The 25,827-nt window shown below is 43.2% G+C and overlaps 2 protein-coding genes across 5 annotated transcripts; one reads left to right on the top strand and one right to left on the bottom strand.

Moving 5' to 3' along the window:
- Window positions 1–1,535: 1,535 nt before the first annotated feature.
- Window positions 1,536–7,490, bottom strand: agr1 (anterior gradient 1). The gene is made up of 8 exons (XM_084022669.1): window positions 7,385–7,490; window positions 6,314–6,421; window positions 6,083–6,146; window positions 5,487–5,539; window positions 4,891–4,967; window positions 4,515–4,578; window positions 4,098–4,181; window positions 1,536–1,850 (listed from the first exon to the last, which is right to left on the bottom strand). The coding sequence occupies exons 2-8, from the start codon at window positions 6,408–6,410 to the stop codon at window positions 1,801–1,803; spliced, it is 489 nt and encodes a 162-aa protein (XP_083878795.1). The 5' UTR covers window positions 6,411–6,421; window positions 7,385–7,490; the 3' UTR covers window positions 1,536–1,800.
- Window positions 7,491–8,552: 1,062 nt separating this feature from the next.
- traf3ip1 (TNF receptor-associated factor 3 interacting protein 1) lies at window positions 8,553–24,048 on the top strand. 4 transcript variants are annotated; one of them, XM_084023488.1, is made up of 17 exons: window positions 8,553–8,790; window positions 10,354–10,422; window positions 11,035–11,196; window positions 11,646–11,774; window positions 11,919–12,332; window positions 12,414–12,485; window positions 12,687–12,707; window positions 12,942–12,965; window positions 13,374–13,449; window positions 13,808–13,828; window positions 14,457–14,544; window positions 15,554–15,640; window positions 15,834–15,969; window positions 16,054–16,090; window positions 16,200–16,276; window positions 21,298–21,515; window positions 21,811–24,048. In XM_084023488.1, the coding sequence occupies exons 1-17, from the start codon at window positions 8,668–8,670 to the stop codon at window positions 21,974–21,976; spliced, it is 1,920 nt and encodes a 639-aa protein (XP_083879614.1). In that variant the 5' UTR covers window positions 8,553–8,667; the 3' UTR covers window positions 21,977–24,048. The 4 variants fall into 4 exon arrangements, with proteins under 4 accessions (XP_083879614.1, XP_083879613.1, XP_083879615.1 ...); XM_084023487.1 differs by having other exon boundaries at window positions 15,548–15,640; XM_084023489.1 differs by lacking the exon at window positions 12,687–12,707 and having other exon boundaries at window positions 15,548–15,640.
- The last annotated feature ends 1,779 nt before the right edge of the window (window positions 24,049–25,827 follow it).

The raw sequence follows: 25,827 nt of genomic DNA, 5'->3' as shown, positions 1-25,827 counted from the left end.
TTTCAGTGTAACTGTTGTGATTTTGAATCATTTGGCATCGAGTTTTATTTTTAATACTCATATTAGATTACGGCCTGCAACATACAGTGTCATGTTTTTTCCCAGCATGGTGTGTCGTGTATGAATACATACATGTATGTGCAAAAGTATGAGATACAAAGTTTGGGAAAAACGAGTCAAATTTCTAACCAATTTACATAATTTAATATAAAATGAGACCTTGAGGCTTCCAGCAGGCACGACACATCCTTGTGTTTAGTTTCGACGTGACACATTCTGTGTGTTTGTGAGTTCACGTGTTATAAAGTAGAACATGTGTTATTTAGGAGGGTTGTCTTGGTAATTGCCTTCGGAAGGATCTTGGAAAGCAGTGAAACAGCACAGCAGCGAGGCAGACGGGGAATTGTGAGGCCAAGCAGCTCGGAAACTCATTTGTTATGAACCCAGGAGTGTAAGCCTATGAAACCCTATTTCTTGAAGAATATTGGGGGGGTAGTTAGAAAATCTCAGGGGATTCTGACGAATCATCTTGGGTGTAAACGAAAGACATAATCTGAAAAACACGAGAGAGAGAAAAAACAAGCACACAAGGAAAAAGAATTGCAAGCAAAGTGTGAATAATTTACAGATTCCTCAGTTCCTTCGGAAACCAATATTAAGAAATGGAACTTACTGACCCATTTTGAAATCTTCCCTGTGTTCTGCTTTCCTTGTTTCTCTGGTTTTTCAGGATGCATCCCATTAGTTGTAATAAGCTCCACCGCCGCTGATGTATGTCCGCGTCACTCGGCTTCCACTTTCCCCTCGGAAGGTAAAGAAGAACGCCACGCGTTCACAGTGGAAGACATAACAATTAAAAACAGCTCATTAATCCTCGCCATGACAGCAGAAAAAACTGCATCGGGGCTATTTGTGGCATTGCAGCACGGTCCCATTCTGTCGAGGCCTAAGCTGTTTGGAAATGTGTTTTTTTTTTGGTGTTGTTATTTTTGCAGTTGTCTGGACCATTTAACAAGAGGAACAGAGACGCAGCCTTAAATGCACTTCTTTGGTGAAAAACTACAGACTCACAACTCAGGACTACATGTTCAGTAACATCATGCAAGCTTTAACACACGACCAACACATAGAATACACATACAACACAGACAAGCTTACAGTGTGGAGTGCATGTGTAACATAGTAGCCTTTATGACCTGTGATTATGCTCTAAATATAAACTGAATATGACTCACATTATCAAATATAAAGAATATCCTCATTAGCATTCACATTAATTCGCACAAATATGATTTCACTGAAAAAAATAAACCTTTATCAAACCTTGGACTTTTATATTATACTGCCACCTAGTGGTTAAACGTGATATTTTAATGTTGTATCCACTGACATTGTAATAGCATTTTCTTTATAAATGAATTCTTCTGAAAAACTCCAGATCTCTGACGAAATGCTCCCTTTCACTAAATAAATCTATTGCATCAAACGCTCCACTCCTCAATTAAATACAAAATAAAGAGGCAACTGACGGCAGATTTAAGAGGAAGAGTTTAATTTCCCAGAACGTTCAACTCCTCCTTGAAAAGCTCCAAACTCAATATGTTTTTAAACTGGAACACAGATTTGAATTCAAGTCGACCGTTCCCAACGTTTAGTGATTGAGTCATCCTGCATGAAGGCTCCGATGCCCCCGGGATTCTATTAGCACGATTACTATGGTGTGTGAACAAATGGACACTTTGCTTTCTACTCATTTGTTTTGGTTAAATTGAGCTGTGAAGAGTCCGTGCTGAGTCCACGTTAGAGTTCAGGATGCATCAGGGCTTTGGCTCTCTTCATGTTTTCCCCCACTGTTGGAAAAAAAGAGAGGGCCAATTAGAATAAATGCCGTAAATAAATGTAAGTTCCTAAAAATACGATTCATCGGGAGGCTTTAGCCATAACATCAGTTTGTGTTCCTTTAATCCAGACTGAAATATCTTATCAACAACCGGCTGGATTGAGATGAGATGTGGTATAGGTGATCATGGTCCCATGAGGATGAATCTTACAGATGTTGGTGATCCTCTGGTTCCTTTCCAGTCGCAGCGCCGGCAGTTGAAACTTTTCACTTATGAGGATATTCAGATATTCATGGTTCCCAGAGGATGAATCTCAATGACTTTAATATTCCCGTGCCTTTTAATCGTTACTTATTCACGTAATTAACGCTGTTCTCTTAGAATGTAAGAGCTCACCTACGCTTACCTTATTGTCCACAGCAACGTTAATCCATTCAAGTTGTACATACACAACATATAAGAACATGTAGGCCTGTCTGTATTGAAACAGAGCAGATGAGATCGATGGACAGATCCTGTTTTCTTGGCCTGCTTGCTTTTGTTTAATCTGCATTTACAGGAGGCTACAGGCAGAAGAGATCTGGACTCCTGTTATCAATGGAATGTGACCGGGCGATGGGATGAACTTATGATGAACTTATCCGCAACAAAAGACTGAACTTTTACGTGAGAAGTTTTTGTCTTGAAACTCCAGAGGTTGGAATAAATATCTGTACAGGATCTGAAACACTTATATCTCACGACACGAAACCCCAAATGAGAGAGAATTGCCAATTAAGACGAAGACGAAGAAGACACGTCTTCTACACCAGCTTTGTAGAGACAGCACTATGAAGACGATCTCATTGTCATTATGGTTTTCATAGAGCTGAACAATATCCAGCTACTGTTCCTCTTCACCTCACAGTTAGTGTTTGACATCCACACACGTACTGCATGTTTTATGAATGTGTTTTCTATTATTCAAACAGTATTTTCAATGCACCAATCTGTGATGTGCAGTTCGCTGAAGGACTTTGAAAACTAACTTAAGTTATTATGCTGAGTGCTGATGTCTCTATATGACCCATAGAAACAAACAGCATGAAGAGAGTCTGTTTCTATAGCTATTCTTAATGCCTGTCATCACCACTGGGTCGGTTTCTGTGCAGAATCAGATGCAGGTTCACCAGAAACTCCTTCAGCTCTGACTCCAGCAGGGTCTCCAGCAGAGCCTCCAGCAGGGCCTCCAGTAGGGGACTCCAGCAGGGGTCTCCAGCAGGGACTCCAGCAGGGTCTCCAGCAGGGTCTCCAGCAGAGCCTCCAGCAGAGCCTCCAGTAGGGGACTCCAGCAGGGGTCTCCAGCAGGGACTCCAGCAGGGGTCTCCAGCAGGGTCTCCATCAGGGGCCTCCAGCAGGGCTTCCACCAGCGACTAGCCCACCGTGACCAGACCCAGATCTGGATCTTCCCTGTCACGCTCGACCTGCAGTCAGAGCTCCAGCAGGAGGTGGAGAGCTGTGGCCAGGAGCAGAGCTTCGCCTCACTGCTCCACCGGCCCCTACTGGGGGCCAACGCCGGCCCCACACTGCTGCAGGACCAGGCTGTATTGCTGGGCAATGGTTACCATCCCTACCAATGCTATTAGCTTCTGAGCTTACGTGAACACTCAGCAGTAAAGTTGACCTTGAAAATAGCAGCTTCACACCAGAATCGATGGATCCAGATCCAGTAAGGTTGCGGCTCTGCTGCTTGTGTTCCACCCGTCGCTCCTCTGCAGGCCAAATAAGGTCACTTCCTTCACTGGTTGCAAACTTCAAGATGAAAAATACCGTACTCAAGGCTTTCATAACCGTAGTCCACAATCCAACGGTTGATGTCACCATGACGACGTCCACTTCTTACATGCAGTCTGTGGTCAGACCCCGCTGCAGTAAAATAAGAGGTTTCCTCAAGGGAATCTGCCGTTTGGAGGCGATACCGCGTTTGTCCACAGGTGTCGCCAAAATCCACACAAAAGAAAAGTTCCTCGTATAATTTGGTCACAAGCCTGTTAATTAATGACTAGCATTACTTTGAAAAGAGCCCTGCCTGCTTTATTCTGAAATTGGACGGGTGTGTTGAAAATCACACAGTATCTGTAAAAGCACTATAAATGCAAAACGTATCCCACCTCGCTGTCAAAATATAGAGGGCTCAAACCAGCGGGGGCTCCGTCTGTCAGCAGACAGGTGATGTACCCCCCCCCCCTTCATTACAGAGAGAGGAAAGTCACTCACAGTGAACCATGTCAACCGGCTCGTAGGTGAAGCGACGGTTGTAGTACTTTCCAACAATGTCTGTGCGGACAGTCAGCGATGGATCTGTTAGAAGACATGTCACACAAAATCTCAGCGTTATCGCATTATTAGATATTATTAACTAGCAGTGGAAATATGAGATGGCAAGCAGTGAAGTGAGAATATGTGAAGGAAAGAGAAGCAAAAAGATGGCAGGTATGATATGTTATAATAATAATAGTGAGATAGTTGAAAGGATGCAAAAAACAGTCCTGAATATTTTCAAAATACACTCTTGTTGAGCTCATAAGGGAGAATTATTCATTGTAGGGGAAATTAATATTTCAATTCACTGTGTTTTTATAATTAATATGTATTCATGATTTCTAAATTATGATAATTGATGTAAGTATTTACCAACAAAGACGATTCTGGGAACATAGAAGCCATCAGAGGACAAATTCTTATCCGTAGTCTCTTCCTGTAAAAAAAAAAAAAAAAAAAAAGCATAATTAGTCCATCTCGTACAAAAAAGTGTATAATTGTGTGTATTTACCAGATGGTTACTTATAGATGCTACTCTTCTGTGCACATCATTTTTTAATTATGATATTGTAACAAGGTTCTGGATGCACCTCAAGATATTTGACTAATTAATATTGCATATCAATTTGCACAGCACTTACAATGCACACAGAAACGAATGTGTTAGTCAGTCAGCATTTTTCACTACTCACTACTACACACTATTATACACTGAATATGGAATATAAAGAATATATGACAAACTTACCAACAGGTTGAGCATGAGGAAATCCTCTTTGGCCATTTTCTGTATAGACTTGTCGGCAAGAAATGCCTTCTTCAGCGCTGTGGAAATAATTCTGTTTAGCTGAGATTTGAGATTAGAACAAATAACAGGCTTTAAAATGATTCATATACAGTCGTAATAGTAATACTTCATATATTTGAGATTAAAAAAAGAACATATCAGGATTTGTAAATGAGTGCTGATAACCTTCTGGCTCATGTGCTTCACTTTTTTACTTTTGCATCCATGTGTAGTTCAGACAACACAATGTAACCTGGTTTATTCCACTTATTTGCCCTCATAGTACAATTGAGTTGTGAACCAAACTAAACAACGAGCAGCACTGGTTGGGCTGTAGAATATCGGGCTTCCCCCTGAGATGTTGCCCTGTAGGTGGTCTGTGGTGTTTATGAGTGAAGCCACTGGAGACTTCCTTCAAGTTTACTTCCTGGAATCCAGCAGCGTGATTAATGGATACGATTCAAATCTGTTTCCATTGGCTGCCTGACAGGTCTTACACAGCGGAGGGCGTGTGAGCCTGCGTTGTGTTTTACATTTACAGAGTGACTGCAGCGTACCTTCACAGTGCTGGCAGTCCATTTTATGATGGATGACCATCAGAGGCTTCTTACTGTGAGAGCAAAGCACAGAGATATTCCTCAACACAGTGAGCACAATGACGGGCGTGACTGCAGGATTATACAACACGATCCCCGACGAATCCGCTGGAATTCCCCAACGGAAGATTTCAAAAGAATAATGACACGTAAACAATGAATAATGCAGATTTGATTTCACTGTAATCCATTATTAATAGATCAGATGGTATTCTGCATGAAAGAGCAGGAGAGAGAGAGAGATAATGTGTATACATAAATTAAATACATATTATTATATATTTATTTATTTAATTTATGTATATCAAAAAAATATATATATCAAAAATATGTGGTAAGAAAATAATCTTCCAAACTTGAACCTTGAAGTCATCTCATAATAATTTAGGATGCATTAGGATGTATGTCCCACTTTATATAGTATATAAAGGAACTTTAAACTGTTGTAATATATGTATTTTTAGCACACGCATTGCATTTTCAACGTCTTCATTCTGTTCTCCAGTCAAAAGTCACGTCCAGACAGAAGCAACACACACTCAGGGCTGTTATCTTACCCCTTCACCACCTTCGTCAGGCCCTCGTCGTAACTCTGGAGCCAGTCAATATCATCTCCCCATCCTGCGGGACAAAACAGTGAAGGAAAGTCAACAGCAACACTCGACGGTGCCGTTATATTTACTGCACGATTCAAGTTCAGGACTTTAATTGTGTGTCTCGTGACACAACCCCAAGGTCACAGCTATAACGTGAGTCGATGCTTGAAAAGAAAAAAATGGATCACCCACCTCTTGAGAGGGAGTGAGGCGTCCCTTTCTTTTTTTTCTGTACTCCGGCACTTGCACAGATACCGAGCAGCAACGCAAACAAGACCCAGCGAAGCATCACTTCCTTTCCTTTGAGAGAATGTGAGAGAGAAATCCAGTGCGATGCTTCAATTTGAAAGAACTTTTATGACCTCACTTTACAGGAATCTGCAGTTTGTGTTGTCCGCTGCAATGCCAACTCACCAAACAAGTTTGGCAATGCTGATGAAACGGCTGTAACAGGAGAACCAGTTATTGAATGTCGAGGTGTTCTCTTTCATAGGAAATCTGTCTCATTTAAAGCTCCCATGTTCTAATATACATTTCTGTGAGCGCTTATTCTAATCAAGTTTTTGTCATGAAAATATAAATGTACTTTTTTAGTGCACTTTTAATTGACTTACTGATGAATTCTTCATATTATTTGACAAAAAAGAATAAAATGCATCATTGTCACTAATATAACTTTGAAAAAAACACATCCATCCATCCATCCATTTTCTACCGCTTATCCTGTATTCAGGGTCACGGGGGGGCTGGAGCCGATCCCAGCTATCATTGGGTGAAGGCAGGGTACACCCTGGACAGGTCGCCAGTCTATCACAGGGCCGACATAGAGACAAACAACCATTCACACTCACATTCACACCTACGGGCAATTTTTAGAGTCACCAATCAACCTATCCCCATCCTGCATGTCTTTGGACTGTGGGAGGAAGCCGGAGAACCCGGAGAGAACCCACGCTTACACGGGGAGAACATGCAAACTCCACACAGAAGGAGCCCGGGCCCGACCCGGGAATCGAACCCGGGACCCTCTTGCTGTGAGGCGAGAGTGCTACCCACTACACCACCGTGCAGCAAAAAACACAGTAGTTTCAAAATTAAAACAATTAAAACGGCATTAAAACAATCACTTATCATACACTACATTTTCAGCAGCTTTTAGCCTATAGGAGGCCTCGAGCTATGAAAAACACTCATTTTCATAGAAAAGGCTATTCATAATTCAAGTGTTTCTGATCCTGCAGTTGCATATAATAGACGTCTTACCTTGACAGCACGAAGCAACAAGATTCTGTAGCTATCCTTCGATATACTGCAAGTTCTCTTTTGTCAGATGTGTTTCCTTTTGACTCAACTCACCAAACAGGTATATCAGTAGTGTGCTATAAATAAAGAAGAGAAACGGCCCATTGAATCACACACACAGGAGTGATTTGTCCTATGGATATGATCGAACACCACATTTTATAAAACTGTCTCACATACGGTAAATGTTTTATTTATTTGGCAAAGGGGACCACTGTGGTATGCAATCAAATTATACTTGCAACACACCACTAGAGGGCTCAGCGATACACTGGCTGTTGCACAACACTCACACATGAGCCTACATGAGACATCCCTATCCTGAACTACTGGTCCGGTCAGATACCTGACTGTCACACCTAATGGCAGTCCTCTGTGGGGTTAAGACCGTTTATACAGGGTTTTTGAAGGTCTAGCTAAAAAGAAGCAGAATCAGCTCCATTTTCTCATACTCATCTTTTTTTAAAATTTGATTTCTGCCAAAATGTGTATCTATATCTGCACCCTTTATTCTGTTTGTTATCCTTGTTTTAGTTATATGTCTTTTTCTGTGTGTCTATCTATCTATCTATCTATCTATCTATCTATCTATCTATCTATCTATCTATCTATCTGTCTATCTGTCTGTCTGTCTGTCTGTCTATCTATCTATCTATCTATCTATCTATCTATCTATCTATCTATCTATCTATCTATCTATCTATCTATCTATCTATCTGTCTGTCTGTCTATCTGTCTGTCTGTCTGTCTGTCTGTCTGTCTGTCTGTCAATCTATCAAACTATCTATCTATCTATCAATCTATCTATCTATCTATCTATCTATCTATCTATCTATCTATCTATCTATCTATCTATCTATCTATCTATCTATCTATCTATCTATCTATCTATCTATCTGTCTGTCTGTCTGTCTGTCTGTCTGTCTGTCTGTCTGTCTGTCTGTCTGTCTGTCTGTCTGTCTGTCTATCTATCTGTCTATCTATCTATCAAACTGTCTGTCTGTCTGTCTATCTATCTACTCATCAATTAGCTTTGTTGCAGTTTGTTAGCTGTTGCTATGGCCACAAGCAGTGCTTAGCAACCGTAACTCTCAGCGCAGGCGCAGTCTCCATCAGTGTTGCACTCTGGGATTGCAGAATATTGACATAGCAACCAGACGATAGAGCCAGCAGGTTTTCTCCCCTCCAATAATACTGCTGTTTTGCGGTCTCTTCTGCGTTTAACTCGACTTTCGACTGCTGCCATGAACGAGGCAGTGGTGAAGAAGACCCAGGACACGCTGGGCAAAGTGATAAAGAAACCGCCTCTCACGGAGAAACTGCTAAGCAAGCCACCGTTCCGATACCTTCACGACATCTTCAGTGAGGTGAGGCTGATATGTTGATGTTACGATAACGTTAGCAACCTGACGTTTTGTCTTACTAACACATATTTGCCCCGCGAAGCCTTATATGAAAAGGCTAAGCTATGGTATTTAAAAACAAAGACAAGCACGCCAGTTATGTGGCTAATATACGTTAGCATGAACTATGCTAACTAAGTAACTAAGCTAACATTAACTTCGCAGTAACATTTACTGCCTCTGCCGAACAAGGTTGCCCAGGCAGTAAAACCATTAAGGTCGACCATTAAGCAAAGCAGGAGTCCTTAACGTTCACTAGAGATTCAATGTTTGGTTTCCTCGACAGTTAACATAGTGAGTTAGCTGGTTAGCTAACGCTAGCTAGCGGCGCAGGCTAGTTGCTAGGCACGACCTGAGCAAAACCAACGGTAACCGCTGTTAGCTAGCTAGTGAGAAGATTAGGCTGGCTACTTTTTGCGTGGTTGTGCGAAGCCGTCACGTTGAGATCACGGACGCTGAGCAGATTATTGCAGCTGGGCTGTGTGGAAATGCCAAGAGTTACGCTGCTGTGCTATAATTAATCGCTGCGTCTTCTGTTTGTGTTGTTAAAGCCGCTTGCAAGGTGGAGGTACACAGATATGTGAGCAAGTTGCAGACATACTCGAAGGGCCGGGAAGCTTAGTGATGGACTCCGCATTAACAAATAATAATAAGCAATGTCCTTGGCAGTTGGTAATAAGTCACAGCAGCCTTTTACTCTCTTCATATACTTGGTGTACAATATAGAGGTAATTTACCACACAGTTTCTAATACAGGTTGTATTGTCACGTGGGCATTAACCATCCCAAAAAAGGTTACATGGAAAAACTTGTGTTGGTATTTTATTTGATAATGCCAAAACATCATAATCTGGTCATTTAGTAATAATGACTTCAAGCTGTGTTCTAAACTCTCATTTAGTCTATTGATATTATTGAGACCAAACTTTATACAATCAACAATTTGTCAAACACTTGTAGTCTACTACGTACTTATAACCATGGACATATTTCATGGCTGTATTATGAGAACAGTTTATCTCAATAAGATATTTAATTTCTTTTTCATTACTACCTTGTTTTAGATTTATAACATAATCCTTTGACGCGAGGTGTCAAGCAAAGTAAAATCTGTTTAACGTCTACAAATAGACCTGAGATCTCCTTCCCACTCTCTTCCTGTTGAGTAGTCTAATATATCAGTGTAGCTTCATGTATATTTGATAAAGAGACGCGTCTCAGCGTATGTCCTTACCTCTGATAAGCAATGTGTTTTACTGCACGAATGGGTTGTAAAACAACAGACTATTCACCATAGATATTCAAGCATATACCCTTGAACTTTAGGTCATAATGTGAATTTCAAGCGTACATGAATTAACTACATACTGGGGAAATCATATATCTAGAAATGAGGACTTAATTCTGGGGTATAGATGCCTAATAGTGGCTCACAGTATGTATTTCTAAGTTTTTGGTGTGTGAAATGTTAATATTGCAAATGATCAGACAACTGAGAGTGAAACCTTTATTTCTCACCACTTTCAGATCATCAGGACCACTGGTTTTATGAAAGGTCTTTATGGAGAAAATGAAATGAAGTCGGATAATGTTAAGGTAAGTTGACCACACTCTCTCCACACGTTTGTAACCTCTACACAAAACCGATTCACTCACTATTCTTTGGTTAACAGGTTCCCCCTCATTTTCATTGTGTTGTACACAGAATATGCATTCATGTCCTAAGCAGCAGCCTTACTTGTTTATGAGATCACCAGTGCGTTACATGGGACAGTCTGAGGGCATCTGTGTGGGAGTAACTCGACACGCTGCCTGTGCGACTCACTGAGTGAGAAGATCTGGCAGGATTTGTCCGAGGACCTGCCAAGGTGTCAGAACTCAAGTCTGCCGTTTGAGAGTTGACCCCGTATAAATACTTGATAGAAAGATGCTGATCACGATAAATGCACATTACTGTCATTTAATGATGGTCATTTGTGGTTGTTTCTAGAAGGTCCAACAAGTTAATTGATAATTGCAGGTATATATTGAGTAGAGAGAGACACCACAGTGCATTCATCACAAGGATGCACATCTCAAGGGTGTAATCTTTCTAAACCAATGTTGGAAAATAACTCTCACAGGAGTTCCTTTACTTTGACAACCACGTCTCGTATCTTTCCTGTGCAGTCCCCTGTTCCTCACACAGCGACTTGTTCTCCTTTTTAGGATAAGGACTCAAAGATAGTCTTCCTCCAGAAAGCGGTTGATGTCGTGATGCTGGTGAGTGGCGAACCCTTGGCGGCCAAGCCAGCGCGCATTGTGGCCGGCCACGAGCCTGAGAAAACCAATGAGCTGCTGCAGGCCATGGCCAAGTGCTGCATCAACAAGGTCTGTGTTCTGAGCAGATCTCTCTCTCTCTCTCTCTCTCTCTCACACACACACACACACACACACACACACACACACACACACACACACACACACACACACACACTGAATAGATGAATGGGAAATTGAAAAAGCTCACTCTCAAATTCTCCCATGTCTCCATTCGAGGGAAACAATATCATTATGGCACGACATTAAAGAAGAAGGTTCTGTGTTATTTTTCACATCAAAAACTCTACTCTTGGGAAATAGTGGAGCCACCTCAGGGAGAACTTTGAAATGTTTTAATTGAACCCTGGAGATGGAGGGTAAACAGACCAGCTGGTTCCAGGGGAATAGTTGTTCTTTTAACAACATTTTGATTTTACGTCGTGTAGAATGTATGTATGTAGCCAAAGTGAATGAGGAAAAACTGTAACCTGAACGTGTCTCCTGCATGTGATTTACAGATGTCCAGCGATGATGCAGTGAAGCGAGTGCTTGCAGGAGAAAAGGTGGACATAAAGACCAAGGCCAGCACCTCTCGGTCCCAGGACAAAGAAAACAGGGAGGGACGTGAACGTCATGTGGATAGAGAGGTGAGACTTACACACTGTTCAGTCCTACATCTGGTGTGAAATGTACTCTGTCTAGCTGGCTTTAATAATCAATGAGATGATCAAACGATGTAGACGTGGCTGGAATTAAATCCCTCCCCTATGTGTTGGCATGAACTCTTCCAGGAGAAGAAACAGATTAAAGAGCGCAGCGTGAGCCGGGACCAGAAGGACCCAGACCAGCCCAAAGAGCAGGAGAGTCGGCGCAGAGACGCGGAGAAAGAACACCGTGACCTGGAGCGCTCCGACAAGCAGCGCCGCAGTGAACAGGACCACCAAGACAAAGACAAGAGCCGAGACCGCGGGCGAGACAAGGATAAAGACAAAGGACGGGTCAAAGACAGGGACAAGGAGAAGGACAGAGAGGGGGACCGAGCAAAGGAAAAAGACAAGGAGAGAGACAAAGGCCGAGAAAAGACAAGAGACAGGGATTCTCGCAGGGACCGGGACAGAGACAAGGACAAACGACGAGACAAAGAGAGAGAGCGTCACAAAGAGCGGGAAGAAAGGAACAAAAATGGAGAGAGTGGCAATAGCAAGGTACGCCCCTTAAGCTCACTCATATCGTTAAGAGAGCAACAAATGCCATTATTTATATTCTCTACGTGTGTTTGTGGTCAGGCCAGAGTGTCAGAGGAACCGCAGCAGAAACCCAGCCCTGAGCCCAGCAAACCAGCCAAACCAGTGCCAGTGGTGAGTAGGGTATAAATATCACATCATGATACATCACTGGGAGCATTCGTTTTTTTTAATCCGCAATCAAGGTGGGGCAGTTTCCTGTTTGTCAAGTCAGCCCATTCAAGAAACAGTTTGCCAGTGATTTTACATTTTGATTGATGCGTAAAAATGTATTTTTCTCTTTTTCCTTAATGTTTTGCCTCTTATTCTCACAAGGAACCAAAATCAGATGACGAGGTATTCAACCCCGCAGAAACAATCAGTAGAAAATTACACCAATAATTGCATTTTTATGTTAAAAGATTAAAGCTAGAATTGCCATGTAGTGCTATTGCAGTGCTACTTACTGGCTTAGTGCTCATTTTGATTGCAGTGTACAGCAGATATGTGTGGTCTTGTTTCCTCTTATTATCTGTATCATTGACAAATGTGACTGTTCATAGTGTAATACTGTGTTCTTTGCCTGTTCAGCCTGCAGAGGCCGTTGAGAACCAGGTAAGAACTTATTACCCAGCCTCGCTTTGTTGCTATTTTAAGGGGGTTCCTGCACTTCTTCATTAAATTCCAAGGTTTTTGTAGTTTAATAATGTGTATTTGTAGTTTAAAGGAACAGTGTGTAGGATTAGTGGCATCTAGTGGTTAGGTTTTTGTGTTTCGGAGAGGTCTGTATGCATGGTTTAAAAGTGACATTTCCATGTTTATGGGGTTTAATAGAAGTATTCCTTGCCTCAGTGAAGTTAAACTTACCAAAGAAGAATGATGATGTATGTCTGCCATAATAGAGAAAGTTGTATAGCATGGCTTCTCCTAGTCACCCCTACAGATAGTGGGTTATGCGTTTCTCTTCAGTGATTTTGTCCTAAAGTTGTATCCCTTTTCTGCTTGTCTTTGCTCCCCTCACAGCCTGACAGTCCAGCTAGAATACCTCGGCCTTCATCTGCCAAAGGGCAGAGACGGAGACCCCAAATCGGAGGTCAAGGTAACAAACCAACAACCCCTTTTCTCCCCCAGTGCCAGATTTTTTTTTATCACCTACACCAATGAGGCACATCTCACATAGTTAATCTACAAAATAGCTGAAATGTAATCATTGACAGTAGGCCTCCTGAGTACATCCAAATGGACTTTTACAGCTGACGGCTTTCTATTTGCACTCCACTTAAAATCATTGACTGGCTTCCCTTAGAGGGAGGTAAGAATCACTCATCAGGATTACTGTTGGCGGAAGCAATAAAAGCTTCATAGAACCGACATTAAGAAGAAATGCTGCCTGATTTCCGTAGTTGTATTAGAAAGGAAACTAACAGTGCCTTGTCTTTTTCTGTCCCTCCCGACAGATGAATCTGACAGCGATGGAGGTAATTGCACTCTGTTTCATCTCTCTTGTGCAGTTGCCTGCAGAAAGCAATATAAAGGTTTCTAACGATCACAACTCTCCATGTGGAAATGACAGGAGAGTTTGGGGATTGCCGTTGTAAAATTCAATAATGGTAAAAGAGAGTATGGAAGTTGATCACCTTCATAAATAAACCAAACACTTAGAGGTCGGTAGATTAGCCAAAAACGTACTGTTCCTTTGCAAAAACAAGTCCTCAAGGAGAAGTAAACATAGCCACCAAAATAATGACTTTAAGAATGATGAAAAAAGAACAAACCCAGGCAGAAGTATTTTATTTGATGTGGATATGACTGATATTCATGTTTATTTGTTTATTTGTGATGAAATAGGAAGTTAGAAAAACGACCTCACATACACCAGACAGTATTCCCAGTCTGTATCTGTCAAGTGATCATAGGATTACAGACTCGGGACCAGCTGGTCTCGCATAGCCAGAAATCCACATCCACCTGCCTCTTGACAGATGATGAACACATAAAATAGTAAATAAATAAAGTAGTCAGTCAGTAGTAATGATTTTGAAGTACAGGTCTAACCCTCGTCATATTATACTGAGCTCACTACAAGTCATTGCTGTCCTTCCACAGAGGGAAATGCTCCGTTAGCCCAGAGACCTTCACCCCAGGAGATTGAAGACACCGTGGTCTCCTCGGTGCCGTCCGACATGGCCTCCAGGTCTGTACCGGCAACACTCACTCAACCTTCACTCAGTTGGAAAGCAGAGGTAGTGTACAGGCTCTCACTTGTATCTGTGAAACATGTACACACACATATCAACACAGTACGAACAACTCCCGAACAATGCAACACTGTTTCATAGCCATATAGTTAATAATACATGTATACATTTATCGTAGGATGGTTTTTTGTTGGAGAATGTTAAGATGTTAATTCAATGATGTGGTCATAGTTTAAGAAACAAAATAAGAGTAAATAAGAAACATATGAGGTCATGGGATGATCAGTAAAAAGAAAACAATTCAAATATCGCACACACAGTGCATGCGATCATTATGAAGGATTTCTCTCATTGGCTAAATAAGCACACCGTTTTTCCCACCGTCCCCCTCCCAAATCTACGTCCTCTGGGGCTGGTCATCTGCTGGAGAAGATGTAGGTGTTTGACAGTATTGACAAAGGATGCCAGCAGTTGGGGAATATTAATCATGTTGTAATATCTGAGGGTGTAGCATGAATGTTATTGCATTGTATTAAATTGCTTTATTTATTCAAGATTTAGGGTGGTTCAGCCTTTTGGAGCCGAGGTTTTGTTCCTGGACCCGATCCAGGATCAGTTCCAGTAGATTACACGTTTGAATAATTGGCTTTTAATTTCGATCATTATAAATGTTCTGTTCTTTATCTGACTAATCAGTGACAATTGATTGGCCGGGCAGCTGTGTTATAGCAGATTTACTGTTATTAATACCGTGAATGTTTATTGTTCCCGCAACAATTATCATCCAGAAATCTGAACGGCTCCGCGTAGCTGTCACGAAGTAGACGTTTGGCAAATCACCGAGCTGTTAACGCAGGATTTGGCTCCTAAAAGACGTCAGGAAAAAAAAAACAGAACTTGTGAAACAGAATAACAATTACTTGCATAAATGCAAACTTAGTTCCAAAATGGTTATTTTCGCATCTTATCTTCTTTAACAATAATCTTTTGGATCTCCAGCAACAGGCGGATATCACGGCCCAGCAGTGCTCGCCCGGCTCCCCCCCGAGTCAAGAAACAGGAAAGCTACGCTGATGTGACCCCAGCTGAGAGGTGACTTCTCCACACAGTTTCACTCATATACATATATACAGTGTGTATATATATATATATATATATATATATATATATATATATACAGTGTATATATATTTCATTATTAGCTTTACAGTTAAAGGTGACATGTCTCTCCTTGCAATATACATTTCTAGTTAGAGGTGAGTGAAGCTCTTTGTCCTTGTTCCAGGATGTCCAGTGCCAAGCCCTCGGCACCAGTCATCATGGATGGGAAGAGGCTGTCCGATGATGACGAGGAGGACGAAGATGGGCAGTTCCTCGTGGAGGAGGCGGCCCCTCTACCTGTGGATGCTCCTGAGGTGGAGGTGGGAAGTCACTTGAACAGCGATTTGTTCACATACCACGAGCAAACACTGTATTGGTTATTTACAATTGTTCTTCTATTTCAGGGACCGTCACAAGAACTCATCAGTGGAGACAAACATGGTACACGGTGGTGTTACTTTCTCCCGACTCTCTTCTTCCTGGATAAATCCACTTGCTTTGAGGAAACAGATCTCTCACCACTCTTCTCATTCTGTTTCTATCACTCTAGGTGGCCTTGTGAAAAAGATCCTCGAGACCAAGAAAGACTATGAATCGTCGCCATCCTCTTCCAAATCTAAAGAACAGGTATGTAGAGTTATAGTAGTAGTTATTCTGCCTCTCCACTAGAGGGCAGTACGAGCCCAGCTCCCTTCACCTTCATCCTTATCAGGGACTCTTCAGGCCGTCCGTTCTATCAGCCCTTTCTTTCTGGAAGGTTTGCTCTCCAGGGCAAACGTTTTAACCACCGTGAACGGCCCAGTGCAACGCTGGTTATTATCAAAAGAAAGATGTAAACAAATGGAGTGGAGAGGTGTAATTGCACCGCCTTGTAACCACAAAAATGTTTCCCCCTCAATGAGGCTGAAGGGCTAATAACCAGACAAGCAACTATGGCCTCTAACAGACCACACACATAATTGATACACACATCAAGATGTCTGGAGCAAAATTAGCTTGTTTGCTGGGGTTGCTCAATATCTTGGGTATGCTTCATTTTTTTGATGACAGACTTCTCCGGTCTGTCTACATTTTTAGAGTATCTGCCAACTTGGTGACTGTGTTTTAGACTCATTTTGTTCTGTTTGGTCTCCACTCCTTCCCCCCTTGGAAACAGACAATGTACAACCAGTGTGAGGTTTTTGTCCCTAAATGTCCTCCATTAACACACATTTATCAGGTGTTGTTGTTTTCCTCCTCGTCTCTTTGATTTAGATTTAATACTAGACGTCATCAGGGTTTTTTTTCAAGGTGACTCATTAATGCTGTTGCTATGCTTTCCCGTCCGTCAGCTTATTTATCAGCCAGAGAGAGAGACGTCCTTCATCGTTATTTGGACAGTGAATCAGTGTGAAGCTTACAGTTTGGTCTGTAGTCCATGGTGTGAGGTGGTGAACGCTGTCTGCTTTGGGTGGTCCTCTTCACTGAAGCGTACCCTCCCGGCATCCCTTCCTAGTTGACCACCCTGACTCTGATGGATTCACTGTTTTGGACCGTCACTCACGCAAAAAAAAAAAAGGCCCCCAATCCATCCCCTCCCCAGACATCACCCCTCATAACTCACACCTGAAGTCCTCTCAGCGTAGCCACCTACTGGAATAGCTTGACAGGAATGTGTAGGCCCGGCATTTAACCAACTTGTGTGTGTATAAACTCTAGTTTATTACGTATCTTTACTCACCTCAACACAGAATTTATCTCCAAAAACACACGACGCACAGACACACACGGGCAAAGCATCCAAAATAGCAGAGCTCTCTGTGTAACTTGAGCATAGCCTTGTAGAGTTTATCCTAATTTTCTTAATAGCGCCTCCTCAGTTTTCAAGGGTTCTGAACCTTCATTTCAGAGCATCCTGTATGGTCTGCCCGGGCGGCTAGCAGGTATGTCTGGGCATAGGAACGGTTCAGTCCACCCCTCCGTCATTATTGGCCTTATACCTCGTCAGCTGTATAAAGAACTATAATGACTTCCTTCCTGACATGAAAGGGTGGAGAGGTCAGCTTTACGGGCTCGTTCCCCCCCCCCCCTTGTAATCACGGTGAAACACGCAGGGTCAAAAATGTAAATATTGAGCTTCCTCATTCTATGCGGTACGAGGGGCTGGGGTTTGAAATTTCAGCTGCCGCTATTCATTTACGTTTACCGCCATGTTCATCAAAACACTGCGTCCGAATGAGTCACGCACCACCCTGATTCAAGACATCGTGTTCCCTCAGAAAATGGACCTTTTTGTATATTTTTTGAGAATCCAGTCTATGTGTTATTGCTCACATAATAAATTACGCCCTCTGTCATTTCTGAATTAATTTAGCTATTGTTAAAGCCAGTGCCTAGCCGCCCCATTGCTGTTCTGATGTACATAAAGGGAATTCTTCAACAGTCAGATGGTTGTATTCTGCCCATGTCCCACCACAGTGTGTGTGACTGAAGAATTTGCTGTATATTTATGGGGATGCCCTTCCTCGTGACCCCTTGCCGGTATTGTATATTATTCCAAGATAGTTCTCTTTTTATTTAGACAGAATCTGCCCCTTGCAGCAGCTGCGTTTTCATAAGATTTTTTTGTGTACTCTTTTTTTTTTTTCTCCCCCCCTTTTCTTTACCCCCGTCAAATTAGCCTTGATGAAGGTTTGTAATGTATAAATAAACCCCGTGGCATACAAATGGATGGCTGTTGAGTGAGAGTCACGGAGGAGAAGGGCCAGAATACTCTCTGCAGAATTGTCGAGAAAATAAATACTCCTCTCTGCAGACCTCTGTGTCTTTATAAACACCCGCTGGTTTTTTTTTTTTTGTGGAAACACAGGGAAATGGCCCTGTGGCATTCCATTAGTCATATTACTTTTGTAGAGGTCATATTGGCATGTTATAGGCATTTGGTCCGGTTTACAACGAGTACCCACCTATCAGACCAGACCTAAGGCTTGACAACACAAGTTATGTGTCTCCCAACCCTTTAAAATAGCCTTTTCTCTCCACCATAATGTTTGAACGATGCACAACTTATTTTTTTTAAACTCAGTTTCTATTTTCAGTTACTGCAGTTGTCCCTTTTGGAAGTTTCCTTTCAGCTTAGCCCGTAACCCGGGGTGGTGATCTCAGTTGTCTCCCCAAGGGACTACGGTGGCCTTGCAACAACATCCTGTAACCGCAGTGGCCGTAAGCTTTTCTCCTCACCTCACTGACTCCAAGCTATTTTTATGATCTAGCTAGGACTTTTCAATGGCCCTATATATGAAAAATGTCAAGGAAGCCCATAAACAACCCCAGAGGCAATTCTCTATGCCTCGCTCCCTGGCTCACCTCTCTGATCTTCTACAGGAAGACATTGTAAAAAGTGTTGGGATGCACATCGGGGTCTTCAAATGGTCACCAGTGGCCAGTAGAATTGTTCCCAGAAGATCTAACGTTGTTGCATGTGGTCTTCAATCATCTATACCTCCTTTGACAAATCCTTTTTTATTCGGTATTTGTGTGTGTGATGATGAAAGGGGAGTTGACTTGATTGACGTTTGACCTTGCTGTGCCGCAACCTGCTGCGTCCAACTCCACCTTAAGTCCATGCAACGTGACTGTGGGCAGCTCTTATGAGAGCTTGGTTCATTTGTCTCCCATCCTCCCAGTGAGGCTGATTAATGAAGAATAATAACGCTTCTCTCCTTCGTGATGGGTGCTAATCTCTCGCTGTCACACTAGCGTCTCTGTAATTGTTTCCCCAGCCAATGGCACCCTAGGGATCGCTCCGCAGCTGACAGGTTGTACGCATGCACGCCGTTTTTCTTGTCAAAGGAGGAAGGAGAAGAATGTCTTCCTCTTGATTTGGAAAATCCCTGCATGCCGTCCATAAATCACATATTTGCACGCGTTTCCTAATTAAGCTGATTAGGCATGTGGTGACTGGATGACGGTGTACACTCATCCAGCTGGGCCTCCTTTGAAGAAGACCCAAGCAGAGAGTTCATAGTTCAAATAAAGGATAAAGTACTGATTAAAGATAAAGACAATACTGTCTTATTAGTCCACCTGCCCCTTTCCAGCGCCACCCAGAGGCTGTCTTCCCTATTGCCCGGGTCTTTCATCACTGTCTGAGATAATGGGAAAACCTGCCCCTTCCTCCTTTCTCCCCTCCTACTCCGTCTAAATATTGTTCTGTGATCTGGGTGAGAAAAAGGAAAACTAGGAGCACACAGGTCTCGTAGACCCTGACAGGGACCTCCATAAAGCTGTGATTTATATCCACCTGGACAGAGTGCACACGAACCAGGGGTCATGGTTCCACGCCAAGTTTTTTTTTTTGTATTTTCCAACAGAGAAGGAGGGGGAGGGGGGGCGTAGCAAGGGGACGGCAAATAGAATGAAAAGCCATGGGTCCTGTCTGGGCCGCGCAGACCAAACCACAGCCAGGCAGGCCGAATGAGCCGTAGAGTGTTTGTCTAGCTGCAGGGTTCAGAGCGCTCCGTGGAAAGCCACCCACCTTGTTAGGGGACCGCTGGGCCGAGGCGTTTTCAACCCCTCACACTCTTGAGCGACCGCAAATAGGTAACAAAGAGCGAGGTTGTCAGAAATGTGTACTCGCTCCCCGCAAAAGACACGACGCCAAAAACGGTGGACGTTTGATGTCATTTCTGCGGTGTGGTCTCGTCCAGTCAAATTGCAATTACCGGGCCGTTTGGTTTGTTTTAAGAGATGGCTCGATAGCGGCCCGCGTGTGCCAGCGACGCCGAGCCGACGTGACAGGTTGTGTGTTTTGAAGAGGAAGCTGTCATTCAGTTTACAACGCCGTCGTAAATATGAGTCCCGCTGCCTCACCAGGGCAGGTGCTCCCATCTGTGGAGCCCGACGGCACGGAATCGGGCCAAGAGTTGAACTTGAAAGGAGACATAAGTGTAGTAGTTGTTACTCAATACTGGAGTGAAAAAAGCCCACTGCCACAGCCTGTTACTAAAATACACACGACTTAAAGACCGAGAGTGCAGAGGGGCTATGTATGCTTCGCCTGAACCTTTGGGATCACACACACACACACACACACACACACACACACACACACACACGCCGAGGCCTTGCGAAGCCCAGCTGAGCAAACATCCTTGGATTTGCTCCTTCCTTGATACCTTCCCCTCCTTTTTGCCATCGAGGGGCTGAGTGCAATTTGGATATGGTGAACCCCCCCCTCCCACCCCAACCACACACCATACACTGGAGGCCTTCATCACCCCAAACCCCCCCCAAATTTGGCCAACACAATTCAGCCGCACGTTTGATCTTTATATATACAGCTAGGTTGGTAGAATTCCTGCCTAACATTTTTAGCCTTGAAATCCTAAACCACTAAATGCAGCCTTGCTCTGCTTCTGAGCATTTGAGACTTTGCTGGCAAAGGTAGAATTCCTAAAGAGGGTTTATTATGTTTTGGTCTCAGGACACACAAAGTGATTTTTTTTTTTTGTGTGTGTTCATACAGCGTTTAGTTTAAATAATGCAGATTAAAAAAAAGATCTTAAGATTCTTTGTTATTAAAATGAATCATTCCTGAAATACAAACGTGTCGAGCACGTTATTCAGAATGTAAGCACTAAAGATGTGTTCACCACCTCCACTCCCAGAACGTCGTGTCCGAAGCGGCGCGGAAGAAGGAGCGGGACATGGTGACGCGGGAGATCGAGCGGCTGCGTTCGTCCATCCAGACGGTGTGCCGCAGCAGCCTGCCGCTGGGCAAGATCATGGACTACATCCAGGAGGACATGGACGCCATGCAGGCGGAGCTGCACGGCTGGCGGCGGGAGAACAAAGAGCACGCGCAGGCCCTGCTGCAGGAGCAGAGGTGGGGTTGGCACACGCACAACACGCTGCATGGTTTATTCCCCAGCACAGCTGTGCAGACTCACTTTCCCATGCGAGGTGCTAACGTAATCCTTCATTTAAATTCAATATCTCTTGTTTTCTTTTGTCCGGCGACGGTGAAAGAAAGGAATATCACTTTCTTTCACTGGAAAGTCCTCAGAATTTCTGTTAAACTTCCTCATATGTGGATATAATGGCGTGTGATGTGTTGTCATGTTATCGTGCATGTAAGAAATTCACCTTTTTGTGTTTGTGTGTGTTTTTGTGTGCTGCAGGGCGACAGACAAGGCGGTGGAGCCTCTTAAGACAGAACTAGCTGAGCTGGAGCAGCTGATCAGGGACCAGCAGGACAAGATCTGTGCTGTGAGGGCCAACATCCTGAAGAACGAAGAGAAGATCCAGAAGATGGTGACCGGAATCAACTTCGCTTCCAGAACCTGAAGTGAGATCTTCTAATAAAAGACTGTCCTGTAAACAAACGCACTGAAGATTCAGGGTCTCGCTCAGAACGATGGTAAGAGCGATTTTCTCCTCGGAGACGATGTGGGACGGGACCAATCACTGCACTTTTTTCGGGGCTATAATCAGAAAAGGAGACGGACCAAACATATCCGACACCGAGGTGTTGGTAGATAAAAGCTTGGAAGTGTGACTCTGCTGTGACCGACGGATGAAAAGCGTAAGATATCTTCCTGCTCTGCACACTGACCCGACTCCACCGTTTACCCCCCTTTGCTGTAATGGTGCCTTTTGTGGAACGAGCCAGCACGCTTTTATGACTTGGACGTTGGAGTTAATGGTTGCATTTAATGCTGGGTGAATTGCAGCAGTCCCCGGACCAGAATTTAAAACCTATATTCTTTTTTTGTTGTTTTTCTAAGTTCTTTTTTAGAGTGGGCACATTGTGGTTAGTTTTGTTTCATTGCCTCACGTGTTATTTTTCCTGGCTCCGAGGACTCTGGGCTCTCAGTGTGATTGGTGGAGTAAGTCAGCTGATTTTATTACATGTGTTGGACTAGCTATACCCAAATAGATTGAACTGGATGTTACATGATGCGGTGCCGTGGTTTGAATTTGCCCTGGGACCTTTTAACGTGTCACACCGAGCTTCTCTTCTACTCTTACTTTTTTTTTCTTCCTCACTCAAACTACCCTTCCTAAAAACAAAAACAAAAAAATGATTTATACTGTTTTTCAGCAACCTTTTCCTGTGCTTACAGCAACCTTATCCCATCTTGTAAAAAAAGACTGCGTGTTATATCTTATCGATGCGATTTCACCGTTCCACCTTTGAAGCACAGCTGCACTTTTATAACGGTGATTCGTGGCGGTGTACCTTGGGGTTGCTTGGTAAATGCTTTCTGGAAGCAGTGTTACAATTCTTACTTCTATATGTCTTTTTCCCATCTTCTAAAACGTACTTTCAGGGAAACATAAGCGTATATCCGTCCTCTCTGCAGCGAGCGTTGAGGTCCCTCCGCTATATTTGTACTGTAGGTTTTGCCAAACTTCTTTGAAGACAATGTTTGGTCAGATGGCAACTTTTTGTGTTACCTTTCGTTCATATTCTTTAAAAAAAAAATACATATACATATATTTTACGAGTTCCTTTTGTGGCTTTAAGAAAATGCTTTACAGATGTAGCTAATGTGAAAATATGAAGCAATACTAGGCTGATCATCGAAATAGGAGATTGAATCGAGACGTGAGACTGAAAAAAAGCACCGTCCCAGTTTTCCTTTAATTCCCAATAACTCTGTTTCACAGAATATAACAGACTGGTCAGCTTTGATTCCTTGCGTAGCGGCCGATCTCCCTCTGAATGAACATGCAGTTTCCATATTTAAGTAAAAGCACCGATGTCGTTTTGCATTGCTGTTATTACTTGCACAAGTGCAGCTGCTACCTCGACTGCAGATAAAGGCTGCCTGTCTGTTTCACAGAATCATAGAAACAAACACTTGGTTGGGTTGATGAATGTAATCCATTATTTTAAATATGTGTGTGTTTTTTTGATAATGCCCAGTTGAAAAAAAAAACTATTTTTTTCCAGATGTGAAACTAGACTTTCTTTTGTGTAAAGATCCCCAAAAACATCTGCCCAAACACGGGTTTTCACTTCCACTGCCTCGCCACTAAAGAGTTACACCTCAATACAGCTATGAAATATGAATCTAGAAGAACAGATGGCAGGAAATCAATGTTAATGACTGATCTGTTTGAGAGCCATTCACTATGAAACTTCAGCAATTTAAAAAAAATACTCTCATTTGGTCTCAAGTTTACTCCATTATATCAGTATTATTAATCAAAGATACTGTCACCCGTTAAAATGTCGAATAAAAAAAACTTTGGGGAAAGTGAGAACCTTGTGCACATGTTTTATATGAACTACTTGTATCATATATTTTCTGTTTCTCTATAAACTGTATATTATGTATATGTGGAGATTGTATCATAGTTGAAATACTTCTATAATTTTGTAGTGGAGTGAAATAAATGGTTACATTGCATTAAGTTTCCTCTTTCTCGTCTTTAAGGGTCAGCAGAGAGAGAGACTGTTAGGGAAGCTGCAGGCTCGGAGTCAGGTTGGCCTTATAATGGAAACCCACTGAGAGGTCTGGACCCGCTCGCCATGCACAGTCTGGGCGAATGATAAATGGCCCCGGTTTGTGATTCTGACGAGTTCATGTGAAGTCTTTGTGGCGTCTGGCACGGCCGAGTCACACTCTCAACAAGACTCCCTTTTCTTTTGAAGCCCGGCCCCGACATGACAGAAGTTAAACATTTAACTTTCCCTTTTTTTTAGGACCCTCAAGTAACATTAGCAGCAACTTTTTTTCTCTGGCCAGCCATGAAACAGCTGCAACACGCACAAAGCGTATTAGGAAGCCCCTTTTAACAGCTATTAAGCGAGATTTGGACAGAGCATTTGTGATGCAAGTCTGAGATTTATCTGAAGCCCCCCTAGCAGAAGGCATGGACAAAGAGCGCCGGCCCCCGTCTCAACAGGTGGATTAGGATAAGACTACAGCACATTGTCCATCTGCGTTTCCCTTTTTAACTGTGGAAGGAGTCATTGAAGACTGCACTATTAAAAAAGCCTCAGTTTGACTTTCCCTTAGGATTTTACAATGGATCATGCTGCTAATGAGCGACCACACCTTTCACTTTTGTTGAAGCCAGAGAGAACCCACGCTTTAATGAACCCATGATAACACACAGAAGGCTGCCCGGACCTGGATTCGAACCCCTCTGGTCCTCTCGTTGTGAGTATGGTAGTCCACAAAGTCCACTGGTTAGGACGCAACAGCTGAACCCCCCCGTACACAAGACTCAACTCCTTAACTTGGATGCTGGATCCCGTTTGGTATTGCTCTTTGACCTTTTGAAATGACCTTCTGTTCTGGGAGGTGGGCTTGATTTATAGCAGTTGATAAGTGAAAGTTATCAGGTACCCTAGAATTCATCCCTTAGTGTCCAAAGGAAGACAGAGAACCTTCCCCAACATTTCTTTAATAATTGCGTTGGTTGCACAACATGCTGTAGTTTAACAGTTTAACAGGACATAATGTAAAAGGGCTGGTCCAGGACCAGGACCAGTTCTGTGGCAAACCTCTGGAGCAGATCTGGACAACCTGAGGGACCAGATTCAGACGGTAACATGATGCAGATTTATTGGCAAGTCATTGTTCAGTTGCAGAGCGGTCTTGGTCCCTCTGAACGCTCCGTCTCGCTGCAGAACTGGCAGCTTTTGTCCCCGATGTTCATGTGTGGCACGGCGTGGTTTGTGGTTTCTGAGCTGGGTTTGTTCAGCAGCTCTGCTGAGTGACAGCCTGAGAGACACACAGGCCCGTTCACCGTCTGCCCTTCCACTTCTCCACCACAGAAACACGAGCCGCCCTGCTTTTACCCCGGCGGTGCTATCGCACCAAACACGACTTCTCCCCTTTTCGCTCGTTGTCGGCGGGACTCGAACGCATCACTGGCGCGGGGTCGCTGTCCGTACAGGTGCCGAAGCGTGCGACGCTCACAACGCCAGAGCCGGGCGGGGCCGCCGTACAGCGGTCAGTGCTCGTTTAACCCCAAATCCCACAGTGGTTGTATGCAGCACTCGTTCTCCACACCCAGCCAAGCCATTATTACTGGCTTGGGGCAGTTCATCTCCATTCCACATGGTTTACAACATGCTGTTATTTCAATAAAACACTTCTTTTACTTCATCGGCGTCTGCCTGCCCCACCTATCCCGACTGGCCCGGGGCGGTACGATCGAAGGCTGTGTGTGTATTT

This window comes from Eutrigla gurnardus (assembly GCF_963514095.1).
Source record: "Eutrigla gurnardus genome assembly, chromosome: 12".
Taxonomy (NCBI): Eukaryota; Metazoa; Chordata; class Actinopteri; order Perciformes; family Triglidae; genus Eutrigla; species Eutrigla gurnardus.
The sequence above is the reverse complement of the archived record's forward strand: the minus strand, read 5'-3'. Positions and strand labels throughout refer to the sequence as shown.